This window comes from Corylus avellana, chromosome 5 (assembly GCF_965113065.1).
Source record: "Corylus avellana chromosome 5, dhCorAvel1.hap1.2, whole genome shotgun sequence".
Lineage (NCBI taxonomy): Eukaryota > Viridiplantae > Streptophyta > Magnoliopsida > Fagales > Betulaceae > Corylus > Corylus avellana.
In genome coordinates this window covers 25,455,053-25,468,978 of record NC_142494.1, presented here as the reverse complement: position 1 = coordinate 25,468,978, position 13,926 = coordinate 25,455,053, and the positions used below count along the sequence as shown (strand labels likewise).

The following is a 13,926-nucleotide window of genomic DNA, read 5'->3' as shown; positions in this document are numbered from 1 at the left end:
AAGAGGAAGACATGAAGATTTGAGGGATTTTCCTCTTCGGCCTAAATCGGCGCTACTGCCACCATTTTCGCCGACGAAATATTTTCTCTTCCAATATATAAAATGTTCCAGATTTTATCTTGCAAACAAAATTGAGCCATGATGGAAAATTTTCATACATCAGATTGTTTTCATCGGATACTCGTGCTTGCTGAGATTGGGAAGGTTCTGGCCGGTACTTTCGAATGGGGCTTTGTTCTTAGTTGGTTCCCTTTTGCTACAACCCGTGAAGAGGTTGAGTTTCTTCAAGGGAGTCTCCGTGATTACGATGAGTGAAGAAGACTGACTGCAGGAAGAGATTTTTCGAGAAAAATCCCTAACAGACCCGAAAGGCACCGGTTTGGGCAGAGGAAGAATCGCAGGAGAAAGACAATATTTCAGAGGAAGAAGGAGGTCTGGAGGAAGAAGGCACCAGTTCGAATCTTTACAACGCAGATTGGAATATGGTTTATTAACTAATTTTGTTAAAATCAATTATCGGATGCGCTTGGCCTAATGGTCGAGAACTTGCGAAGGAGACTTGCGAGGAAGAAGGCACCGGTTTGATCCACGGCGTCGGAACTAAAAAATTTTTGGATGAAAAATTGCGACTAAAAGACTCGAACTCGCAACGCTTGGGTCTGAGATGCAGCGCCTGGACCTACAGGCTATTGAATGCCCATGCATGCCAGAACCTCTAGACATGCCGACCGGTGAATTGCCTCATGAGAAAAGGAATATCTATCAAGTGGGAGTTTTAAATCTTAATGTGCAATAGGATATTTAAATATTATTGATTTAAAATATTAGCAGTGTGTCTTTGTGGCAAAATTTAATAGCACTACTAATATTGCTTAAATTTATTTTTGCGGGATATATATGAGTCCATGTAAAAATGCGAGATTTCGAGCACTCCACAGATATGAGTTCAGAGTAATGTAATGCAAAACGCTTCGGAGGCAAACATGGTAGTTATAACAAAATCTGGGTATGCAGGTTTATTTGATATATAAAGAATAGTAGAGAATACAAAATCTACTATTACGAGAGAAGATTGATATAAAGTAGGGATGCTATCTTTCTTCAGAATACCAACTAAATTAATCCTATGGAAAGGATCGAACTTTCACAAGATGTAGATCTTCAATGTCAAGAACTACAAGATACTCCATCACAAGCTGAACAAGACACATATATTCAAAACAGTGGGAGTAAAAGAAAGTTTAATGATCAATCACTTGTAGATGCAAGTGATGGAAATAGTGGGAGTAAGAGATAAAGACAACTGTCAAGTATACTCAGGGATCATCATGTTCTGAGTGATAATGACATAAGTTTACAAGTTAAAAGATCCCTATATAAATTCATATAATCTTCTAGACAGTGGTATTTGAAGTTCCACCAAGTTATATTGGAAATATGATATGCCATGAGTCCGTTAAATCACTATGTTTACACATAGGGGTGTCAAGATAAGTTAACAATATAGCCGTTATATGTTAATGATATACTGTTAGCTGGTAATTGTCCATATATGGTGAATGAAATAAAAGGCATTCACAAGATCCAAATTTGAAATGAAAGACATGGGTAATGACACTTATGTTCTTGATACAAGAATTTCTGAACATAGAAATTCAGGATTATTATTTTTGGATCGAAAACTATGTGGATAAAGTGTTCAAAAGGTACAATTTGGAGAATTGTAAAGTTTTGAGTACACTTGTCTACGAAGGGTAGAGAGACTATGTGCCAGAAAAATGAGGAGATAATAACAAAGAAATGGAAATGTCCTCTATGCCCAGGCTATGGGCATCCTCATGTATGTTATGACAAGTATTAGGCATGACATTTGTCATGCAGTTGGATTAATAAGTATGTTTCAAATTCAATCCAATTAGAGTACATTGTCGAGCAATGAACAAATACTGTGATATTTGCATGGTATCAAGGTTATGTAAATGATAAAAATTTACAAGTGAATGCATATTCCTATTTGGTGGAATGGTTGTTTCTTGGTTTGAGTAAGAAACAAAGTTGTATTGTAGAGTTCACAATGGAGCTTAGTACATTGCATGCAGCACAATGGTAAGTAATTTCATCTGAATTTAATTTTTTGTCAACAGTTTAATTTAGGTATACCTAGTAGACCAATAAATATGTTTTGTGATAACAAGTTTGATATCTCTTTAATAAAAAGTGGAGCACATAGTTCCTAAGACAAACACATTTATAAAAGTTATCACTGTATTTAAGATATAGTGGATATAGGTGAAATAAAGGTTGAATTTATTTCATCAATAAAGATGGTAGCCGATCCTATGACCAAGGGGTTGCCTCTGAATGAATTCAGAGGGCATGTAGCAACAATGGGATTGAAATACGCCTAGGTGAGAGCTACATGGGTTGACGCATAGTTGGAAGGATCCGGGGACACCTAGAAGAATGATTTTGCCTAATGGGGAAATAATTGGTCAGTTAAGGGCAGATGAGAGTAATGAGGTATGATATTACATCTTACATAAATGTAAAGTACACTGAAAGGCATTATGTTGAGATTGGGTAGTATCTATGCTCAGAGGGTGTAAAAAGACCCTAATAAGGTGCATCAAGGAAAACCATAGGAATAATGACTTTTAAGGAAGTACTTGATCAAAAATTTAGCGTAGGTCGACACATGGTTTTGTGTTCGACTGAAGTCGTCAGTTGTGGAATGGGTGTGTACTATACTCCCAACCATGGAGAATTGATGCTGCTCGTTTGAGAGATAGAAAATGAAGTCATCCGTAATATACTATCGGTAAGGAAGTATATGGTAAAAGATACGGTCAGATAAGATGACGAAAACGTGCGCATGTATAACCATGTCATGATCTGATGCCAATCTGTAGGTTTTACAGATGAGAGTTGGCATAGGGCAAAATTATTACTACCATGGTAATCATGCTCAACTAATGGTTAAAACTACATAATCAGAAGGATTCAGGGGACACCTCAATGAATGATGGTATGCGTTTCTTTCGCCTCATTAAAATTAAATAATTTTTCATGAGCGAATGACACTTGTAAATAACAAACATTATAAATTGATATAAATGTAAAGTCCACTCAAGGCATTATGTTAAGTTTGGTATAATATCTGTATACCGAAAGTGTAAAGGATCATCAGAAAGAAGTGAAAATGTTTATCTCAAATAGGGATAACCTTGGAGATAAAAAATTGAATGAAATATTCAATACAAGTTTACATATGGTTACTATGTAAAAATCATCAATTGTAGTTTGGGTGTGGACTGTATTCCCAACTATGGATAATTAATGTTATTTGCTTAGATTATATAGCAAGTAAAGTCACCACTAGTATGTCGTCAGTTAGACACATATGGTAAAAAGGTGCAATCAGATGAAATAACATAAGTGTGTACGCATCAGAGATGTTATGATCTGATTATTGTCTACAAGCGTTAGCAGATGAGGAGTTGACATGTTTTATGGTACCAAAGGTAATCATGTACAACTAGGGTTTTATTACCAATCATAATAATATGAGCAAGTGGGAGATGAAGGTGCATAGGATGATCACACTATTACAAGTGTGGTCATACCCACACCAGATTGTATAATATATACAGAAATGTAATATAACTTCCGGTAGATGTAACCAGTCAAGAGACACAACTTTTGGTCAAGAGTTGAGTTGTGACTCTATAAATAGAGTCCCAGGAGAATACAAATATTATCCCAACAATCTATAATATATGTACGTTAGTTTTACATACGTGAGATTGTGTGTTCTTAATAAGGTCTCTTGATCTCCACAGGATTTTCACCCTAACGGGAGAAATCTTTCCTGAGATTTATTTTACAAAATCCTACGATTCAAATTCCAACAATTATGTCTCTGTATGACGTGAAATTTTTCTTATGGGGTTGTGATTTTTGATAATCAGTTGATTAGCCCAATTGAGTATGGGCATGTTCTTCTAATACCCCGGGTTCCCGACTGCTTTTCACATAGAATTGATCATGGGAGCTTCTTGCTTGCTCTTCATTTGGCTAAAGAAGCAGCAGATCCCTTCTTCAGAGTGGGATACAACAGCTTGGGTCCTTTTGCTACTATTAACCACTTGCAGTTCTGAGTTCCGAGTATCTTTTCCTATCCAATTGGCTTAGAAATTAATTTTTAATGTGTTAAGATCATATGACTTTTAATTTGTGGTTATAATTGATTGTGTAACTTCTACTTGATTGCAGGCATATTACTTGTCAGTGCCCTTCCCAGTTGAGAAAGCTCAATACCTACAGCGATGGGCTCGCATGACAAAGGAGTGGTTAATTATCTGTTCCCTCTGGTATTTGTTCCTTCTCATAATGGCATTTGCTGACTAGTTATGTTCTTGGTGGCTCCATGTGGTCTTTATGTGTACAATATAAATCTTACATTTAGACTCAGGACTGCTCGAACATTTGTGACTGAATAAAAGTATACATCAGCAGCAGGGAAAGAGATAAAATTTTATGCTTTCCACCCATGTTTTGTTACCATCTTCCTTATGTGGATATACTAAGTGCATCCTTAATTAGGTGGCTTGTGGCCCAGCCAACATGGCCTAGTTGAATAGTTGATGTTTTAACTAGGAAAGCTCTGTTTGTAGTTTTAGCAATAAGTTTCTGAAGTCTCTTTTGGCTAGGACACACTTTTTATTCTGAAGGGCTACTTCAAAGTTGCTTATTTTTTTATGTTGCAAATTGGAAGAGCAAGTTCCTCTTTGGCGGGCTTTTTGCAGTAGAACTATTACCCTAATCTCTTAGGGCAATTAGATGTCTGCTAGGTTTTTTCATAGTTAGACACTGTTGCTATTGTACATATGTTGTTGGAAACTATATATATTTAGCAGAAAGTAGTGTAGAATTCTTAAAAGGTTGGGGGTTTATAGGATTTCTGAGAATATTCAGAACCTCTATGTTGTCTTCCTTTGCATAATTCTTTTTCCAACGAATTTTCTTGCTATTCTCCACAAGAATTTAAATAACCTATTTTTTCAGTTTGACGTTGAATATACATATCGTTCAACTCGATGATTGTTTTGGCATATGTTAAAACAAATTAATGGTGTCTGCTAGAAAAGTTTTCTAATGCCAAATAATAATCCACACTAGCAAAACAGAGAAAATGTAAGCACAAGAGCTTGTCGGTAGATGCTGACGAGAGATAGGTCCAATGCTTAAGTTAGTATTGTATTTGAGAAAGAAAATTGAATACACTAAGTCTAAATTTTGAGCTTAGACCAAAAGTCTCTTTTACCAGGTTCGAATTTTCCAAACCCTAAAGGTAATAATGTATTTGCTATTCCTCCAAATGTGAGTAACCCTCACGATTGCGGCACTCCTTTAAATTAAGAACATGTCCCATAAAATCACCAAAAAAAACAAAAAAATCATGTACTATGTTGTGGATTTGTGCATAGTTATTGCATGTGCTAGGGATACTCTTCATTGATTCAGAAATGGATTCTTTGCTTTGCGGGTGCCGGGTAGAACAGAACCAGATCTTGGATGCTATTTGGGCTCACGGACCAGTTTTTTGGCTCTTGTATATTAAGAGCATCTCCAGCAACACCTTTCATTTTGCCTACTCAAAATACTTACTAATTTTTCACTACACACTCCAACACAACATCTATTTTAATCATCTCTTCTAATTAAATATTATTTTCTTATTTTTTATCTTTCCATTTTCTTCCCCATCTCACACACACACAGCAAAAATTGATGCGGTGAAGATCACAACTTTTGGAGGGAGGAGAGAGAGCTGCGAAAAAAAATTGATGTGGTGAAGATGAGAGTTTGTTTCGGTAAATGAGAGAAGAAGAGAAAGAGGGAGAGAAGAGAGAGAAGAGAAAGAAGAAAAAAATTCTGTGGCTATAGATGTGCGATGGTCGGAGGTAGAGTTTTTAACAAAGAGGAGAGGGTTAGGATCTGCCGAAACTCGTTTGGGAAGAGAAGAAATAAATGTTTGAGAGGAAGAGGAAGAAGAAATGATTTAATCGTGAAAAGGAGGAGAATACCCAAAACAATAAACAAAGCAAAAACAATAGTTGAAATAATATTATATTCAATTTAGTGAACTTTTCACTGTGGCAGTTAAGGATTTTGGTAGAATAAAAAAATGGTAAAAATAGCTAAATGTAGTTAATATCTTCCTTTTAACTATACTGTTAGAGATGCTCTAATCTCAAGAATTCTCTGCTTTGCACAGTTACTTCACAATTCCTTTATTCCACGTGACTTGGTTGGATAATCAGTCTCTAGGTTTTTTTTTTTTTTTTTTTTTTTGATCTATATGATACCAAAACAATTACCTTAAAACTCATTATGGTACAAATTTCAAATCGATTATTCCATACAAATTTTATTTTTTATTTTTTTTATTTTTTTATTAAGCCTTTACAAAATTACAATTGCATCCTCAAATCAAATCGAGAAACAAAAAAAACTTACAATAATAATAACAATATTAAAAACTTCAAATAAATAAATAGAGTTCAGAAACTTATCAAATCGCATGGTAATTTAGAAATCTAAAATGAAGTTACCTCAAGTAAAAAAAAAAAAAAAAAAGTGCATTACATTTAATTAATAACATCTCAAAAAGAAATAACAAATAACAAAAAAATTAGCTAATTTATCACATCTCAATTTCTGAGCATAAAAATAAACAAAATGTATTTTTGAAAGCCACATGTCTCACCTCAAAAGCCACACGTTTTTGTTTTTGTTTTTTTGTTAAGTTAAATGTTTACACTTTTAGTCAAAGACACACTTTCACCTCACGTGAGACACCAATTTAATGTTTCAAAAAAAAAAAAAAAGACCAATTTTAAAGCCATGTGCCAATCAAATCCAAAAAGCAATTGTCAAATCTCCATGTTCCCTTGCTTTGGGTTTGTTTTCTATTGTGTGTGTGATATTTGCAAAATCAGATATACATCTTACAAAAATTTGCTACGGCATTATCTTCTTAAAGACTTCAAAGTTCTCTAGTATTTCTTTCTCCATTCAACAATTGGCATCTTCTGCTTCAAGTTCTAGTAAATTTGTTCATTTCAACTTTCAAACTTCAAGCATTCAAGCCTTGTTCTTTTAAATTAATTGATTTAATATTTATAATTGTTGTTGCATATTTTAATGGTATAAAATATATAATTGTAGCTATATGAGATTATGGAGAACAACAACGATTCTATTAAGCTCCAATTAAATTTTTATATATTTTTTTAATACTCTTAATTTTTTTTTGTTCAACTTTCTTTTTGTATTCATCAAAAAAAATTTGCTCCCTTGAATTGACATCCTGGCTCCGCCACTACATGTAGTAATATGAATGGTTTTGATGTGACATTTTTTAACGGTTACCATCAAAATTTTGGTCGAAAGTTGGATGTTGTGACATTTTTTAATTTTATTTATCACATGAAATTTTGCAAAATATATATTTTTTAATTTTTTCAAAAAAAAAAAAACTTCATTATTAAGATTTTCTAAAAAATGTGTTTTGGCCCCCTTTTTAGAGTTTGTTTGATACGGTTTTTTAGGTATTAGATGTATTTTTTAAAACTCTCAAAAACAATCCTAGACATTCTCTTATTATTATTTTTTTTTGATGAATAGACATTCTCTTATTTACAAATTAGTAATTCTATGAGGGATTAAAGTGGGAGGAGGGAGTTACGACTCCCTCCTTTTCTTTCCTCCTTCCCCCTCATTTTTTCCGTCTCTACTCTAAATCAATTAGGGTGCGTGTGTTAATGGTCCTGGTGGTGCATTCTAGGCTTCTAGCGGCGCGTGGAACACGTGAGGATGTGTTGGGTTTTTATTATTATATTTTCATTGTTTTTAAATAAAAATGTATTATCGCTAGATCTGCCTTTAGAAGCGATCTATGGAGGTGAAGTTTTATTCATTTTCTTATAGGTTTTGTTTTCACGAATCCTTAAGAATAACGGAATTGGCTTCCAATTGGTCTTTTGTTTTCTTATGGTTCATTTTTTGGGAGCAAACCATGCACCGGTGACAGATGAGTTCTTAAGCATAAAGAAGAATTGTCACTATGGTAGAGGCAACAAAGGGGATTGCAATTGACAAAGTACTAGTAGCAAAGATTAAATAAATAAATAAATAAATAAGCCCTATAAATCTAAAATTGATTAGGACGATGACTTTTTCGTAAATATTGTCTTACAATGTTTGTGTTGTATATGTCATGGATAATGTTTGATTTCTGAAGATTTCATATTGTATCTTTAGCATTACATGGAGCATTTTACTTCATTTGATTGTTATATCAATGAAAAGATAATTCGTTAAAAAAAGAAAAATTACAAATTAGTGGCACCCAAAAAATTTAATTTGCATTTTTTCTCAAATAAAAAAGTTAATGAGGGCCGAGAAGTCCAAACCAGCTAGGGGCAGGCCCAAACAAGCCCATTTTTTATAAACCTTACCTAAGTAATCCTTAAAAAGACCCATAATCACCTAAGAGCATATTTGAAATTGCATTTTTAAAGTAAAAAAGAGTTTTTTAGAAAGAACTTCATTTTTAAATTTTTTCCAAAAGTATATTTTAGCTATTTTTAAAGTGAAAAAGGTCAAATAAGTGCTTTTAAAATTTTTTACCAAACATTTCAATTTTTTATTTTGAATAATTTTTTAGATATTAAAAATATTTTTTAAGTTTCTTAACGCAATCTCAAACAAGCTCTAAATATATTTTCCAAGTCTATACTAAACCCCTTTTTCTCCCGTTTGGATACATATGCATATATCTTTCATAAGGGTATTTATTTAAGTTTCTTAACGCAATCTCAAACAAGCTCTAAATATATTTTCCAAGTCTATACTAAACACCTTTTTCTCCCGTTTGGATACATATGCATATATCTTTCATAAGGGTATTTATTTGTTGATACTTTTTAGATAGTACTTTTTTTTTTTAATTAAAAAAAAAAAAGTGTTTTAACATGAGATAAAGATAAATAATAATTTTGAGCATTGTATATTTTAGATTACTTGTTAATAATTTTATTTTTAAAAAATAAAAAAGAAAAAAAAAAGAAGAAGAAGAAGAAAAAGAGTGTTATTAAATAATCATTTTTATTTGGGAATGGAGGAAAGACAATAACTCAGTTACCAAAACAAATTAATATATTTCAAAAAAAAAAAAAAAAAAAAAACAAATTAATATAAAGCAGTGTAAAAATGGCAAGGGAAAAAGAGAAGTCCACATGTGGAAACAAATATTGAACTCTCATCTGTACCATACAACCTGTCAAAGTCCTTACTTTTGACCCCTTTTTCCTATATTTATGGCATAGGTTGGAATTCAGAAAAAGTTAAAAGTAGTAGAGAAAGATCATTGACCAGTTTAATCTATTATATAGTAAAAAGTAAATACAGTAAAAGGCTGAGAAAGAGTGTTAAAGCTGGGAAAGAATTAAAAATTCCTTCCCCGCAAGGGAAGCAAAGGAAAAGGATTGCCGCAAGCAAAGAATTCCGCGTTGAGCTCAGCATTGACGACAGACCCAACCACATGGATTGCCGCGTGAAGCATAAGTTTATGCGTCAACACGAATTCCACGCTCCAAAAGTTATTTAGACCATCACGCCACACCATGGACTACGAACCCAAAACCTCCACAACTTGCCCACGCCGCTGCCTAATCACGACCCCTTCAACCACTTCTCATAACCCACTCCTTAATTAACCCCACTAATTCAATAACATAACCTTAAAAAGTATTTTTTTAGTCATTTTCCCTGCCTTAATTTTGTTCTAATAAGTAACCTAGCGACCTTGCAAAACAAGTGATGGAACAGTCCGTTTAGGTTTACAATACGTGCAAATTGCAATTTAAAAATAATGTTTGTTTTTAAATCGCAATTTTTAAAAAAGTTTTGGAAGGCGCATGTTTGGCCATCCTGCTCCACCTTCGTCCACACACCACCCCATCACCTTAGCTAGCCTCTGCACCACCTATTTTACCGCTCCTCTCCATCATATGTCTCCTCCGCGTTTTCCCTTACCCCTCTATGATTGATTTGATGCCCCTTTCTGTTTATGAAATTTGCCAGATCCAGATCTAATATCTCCCCATCTCTGCCCCTTTTTGTTTATAAAAATTGTCAAATCCAGATCTAATACCTCCTTCGCGTCAACCGTGAACATTGTATTGGAGCTCACTTCTCTTGTCGTCGAAATAAGAGTTTCTCTATATATATTGTTTTATCTATTTTAAATTCCAATAATGTTCGGATGCTCCATCTGTTTCTCTTTCTTTTATTAATGCAATCTTTTTTAAAAAAAAAAAGAAAAAAAAAGAGGAAAAGATAAGCGACGAAAGCATGACATGAACCAAAAAAAAAAAAAAAAGTTCACGAGATTTTCATGAATCCCCCAAATCATAGGGACAAAATCAAAATCAAACAACTATTCCCAATTTCACTACTATTTGTGCTGCTTCCACTACTTGTATGGCAAAGTCAAAGTTATTCAAGCAGTGGTGGAAATAAACAACCATACAAAGCACATAACATCCAAGCATTCACAAGATTTGCATGAACCTAATCCATAACCATGAAAATGAAACCATATTAACAATTCAATCCAAGCAGGCCTAATTCTAGTTCCAATACTACGTCAATCTAACAAATCTCTAATCTACCGTTGATTTTTGTTCTACTATAATTTGTTAAAAGACTGTTTTCAATGATGAGTAACCTACCTTCGGTTCCGGGAGACCTAATTAACCACGGCTCATCATGTTCTTGAACTCCTCGAAATTCACGTGAGCGTCGCCGTCGGCGTCGACGGCACTGATCATCTTGGAACAGTCCACGAGCGTGCACTTCTCTCCCAGCCGCTTCAGCACCGCATGGAGCTCGCTGGCAGAGATCAGCCCGTTCTTGTCAAGGTCGTACAAGTCGAACGCGTCGCGGAGCTCCCTGGTATAACTCTGCGAATCGTTCGACGACGATCCACCGAGGTGGAACTCTGCGAACTCGTCGAGGCTGATGAATCCGTCGCCGTCCTTGTCGATCTCGGACATTATGCGCTCGACCTCTTCCGACGAGGTCATAGACCCGAGCGCATGGAGAATGTCCTTGAGCTCGCTGCACGAGATCTTCCCGTCTCCGTTCTTGTCGAACTTGCTGAAGATCTTCTTGACCTCGTCCGTGGAGGTGGGGCCCATGGATGTACCGTTCGAGCTTCTCGAAGCCATTGTCGAAAACAGAGAAAGAGATCTTTAGGGTTCTCTTGTGCTCCGCGGAAATAAAATTTTGTGAACCGCTGGTGGGCTTGGTGATCTATAATGAAAGTCCACGCGGTTTTAAAAGGACGCGTTTGGAATGACCTATTATTATTTTATGCTATGGCGGTGATCACATGTGTTTGGGTTTCTTATTCGGCATGGTTTAGTAATTATTAGTCAATGGTTGGAACCAATAATATTATGACACGTTGGATTTCGAAATGCTAGTTGTCCTAGTGCTGAGCTTACAAGGAAAGACTTTTGGTAGAAGACCATTTCCAATGTTGTGCCACGCACTCTACCTGTTACCGCGTTAATTCTCAGAAGCAAAGTATTTAGATCCCCAGATACTTTGGAAGCGCGTGGTAGTGTATTTTATTTATTTATTTATTATTCTTTCTTCTTATAGGAGTGCAGTAGATAGATTTAATAAGACGGCTTGTGGGTTGAAGCAAAGCTACCATTGAAAAGGACTTGACTATGAATAACGCGTAAAAATCCTGTATTCTAGACCAACTCGTATTCCTTGGTGGTTAGGACAGTTGAATGTTGCGCGAAAAAACAGTTGGATCAAAACTGTGGGTAGAATTGGATTTGCGATTTAAAAAAATGCGATTTTAAAATATAATTTTTAAAAATATAATTAAGCGTTAGATAAAATTACGGTTTGACCTTTAGAATCTCTGTTTAGCCCTTAAAATTTTGCATTATAAAAAACATAGCTTTACGTATGATTTGAAAAGATAGATTTTCTACGTTTTCAAATTATAATTTTACACTCAGGGGCGGAACCAGGATTTTGAGTGTGGGGGGACGATTCTTTTTTTTTCTAATTAAATGGGTAGGCCGGGAAACCAATTGTGGCTATCTTACCTAGGCATGATCATAGTAACACCTACCAAACTTATATAAATATATAGATACATATGATGAGATATAATTTCATAGTAAATCACAAGTCATTTTGTTATAATTTTATTATAATTCTTATTACCACTAACAAGTGAAAGAATTCCAAATAAATTAATAAATTAAAACTCAGCAAATTAACCAACAATGAAAGCTAAAAATAAAACTTGTATAATTTTTCTACATCAAAATACAGTAAATACTTATTCAAAATTTTAATCTTATGGCATTACAAACACACATTTGCATAAATTCTCAGCAATATAAACTACATACAATCTACATGGTTCAAGCTCCCAACAATAATGCTGGGAGTCTAAGATAAACCAATACAATGCTGCAACCTGTAGTAATAAAGATAACCCAAATTTTAATATTATGAAATCTCAAATTAGAGAAGTCAAAATGTTAGTTTTAATCTTTAACAACTAAGCCATACAGCCCACACCAACTAATAACTATTAACTAAAATATCTAGAAGTATAAGATTTTTATTAGAATTTTATTATAATTCTTAATACCACTAACAAGTGAAAGAATGCTAAATTAATTAATTAATTAAAACCCATAACCAACAAAACAAAAGTAACTAACAAAGTAACAAATTATCAATGCATTTAAGCTACAAAGACAAAGGATTAAAAGGAATCTTCAAGAGATGAGATGAGACGAACAGTCTGCACAATTATTTGTTGAGAAATGAGGTAAATACTGAACAACAAGACTTCGTTCAGATGAATTTGGGGGGAGTAACAAATTAACAGCAACTCAGCAAGACTTCATGTTGCCGCGGTGCAGCATGAGAGAGATAAGAGATTGGTCCGACAGAGAGTTTTTTTTTCCCTAATTGAGAAAGCCTTTGCTGAAGATTGGACATTCGCCCCTAATCGAGAAAGTTTGGTGAGTAAACAATTATTTTGGAGGGACAACTTTTTTAATTTGGGAGGACAAATTTGTAAATTTTGGGATAAATATATAAAATATGCCTACTTTAGAAAATATTTCAAAAACTTTGGAGGACATTCGTCCCCCAATGATACTAGTAGGTCCGCCCCTGATAACACTCCCCTTGGCAATTGACACGAGCTACGGGTACCTTTTATTGTATTGGGCCCTTTCTGGATCATGAATTGAGTGTGGGCCTCCTTATTGTGTCCCAAAAATCAGCTCTCAACACACTTTTCAGTTTTTTTGCTTTTTAGTTTGCTAAGGTTATGTTTGGATGTGCTGTGATAAGTTTAAAAATACGTTTTACACTCAAAAAGTTCGTTTTAAAAATAAAGTATCGGTTTGATAAAAAAAATTGAAAGTACTATTGGCTTTTTTGCTTTTTAGTTTAGGATCTACTTTGATGAGTTTAAAAGTGTGTTTAACATTCAAAAAGTCTGTTTTAAGAAAAACATATATGTTTAATAAAAAAAATTGAAAGCACTTTTGGCAAAAGTTTAAAAATAAAGCTTGTGTGAAAAATATTTTTTAACTTAAAAGCTATATTTCTCAAATATACCCTAAATAAATTTTTATTTGCAAACCCCACAAATATCACTTTTTCAAATGTTACTCGGAGCAAATCTGCTCCGATATTAGATATTCGATGAAAGGTAATAGTAAATAAGGAGTGCACCTTTGCATTTCCATAAGACATCTACAAGTAGTTATTTATTTATTTACTTTAGAGTTAATATTGCAG

At 34.1% G+C, this 13,926-nt stretch overlaps 1 protein-coding gene across 1 annotated transcript; it reads right to left on the bottom strand.

Annotated features, from left to right (window-relative positions):
- Positions 1–10,513: 10,513 nt before the first annotated feature.
- LOC132182456 (putative calcium-binding protein CML23) lies at positions 10,514–11,361 on the bottom strand. Its single transcript, XM_059595708.2, has one exon. It carries the CDS (start codon positions 11,295–11,297, stop codon positions 10,821–10,823), a length of 477 nt encoding a protein of 158 aa, XP_059451691.1. The 5' UTR covers positions 11,298–11,361; the 3' UTR covers positions 10,514–10,820.
- Between the last annotated feature and the right edge of the window lie 2,565 nt (positions 11,362–13,926).

Excerpts from the sequence above, each read along its gene's own strand:
- LOC132182456 (XM_059595708.2), bottom strand. The coding sequence starts at position 11,297 with ATGGCTTCGAGAAGCTCGAACGGTACATCCATGGGCCCCACCTCCACG.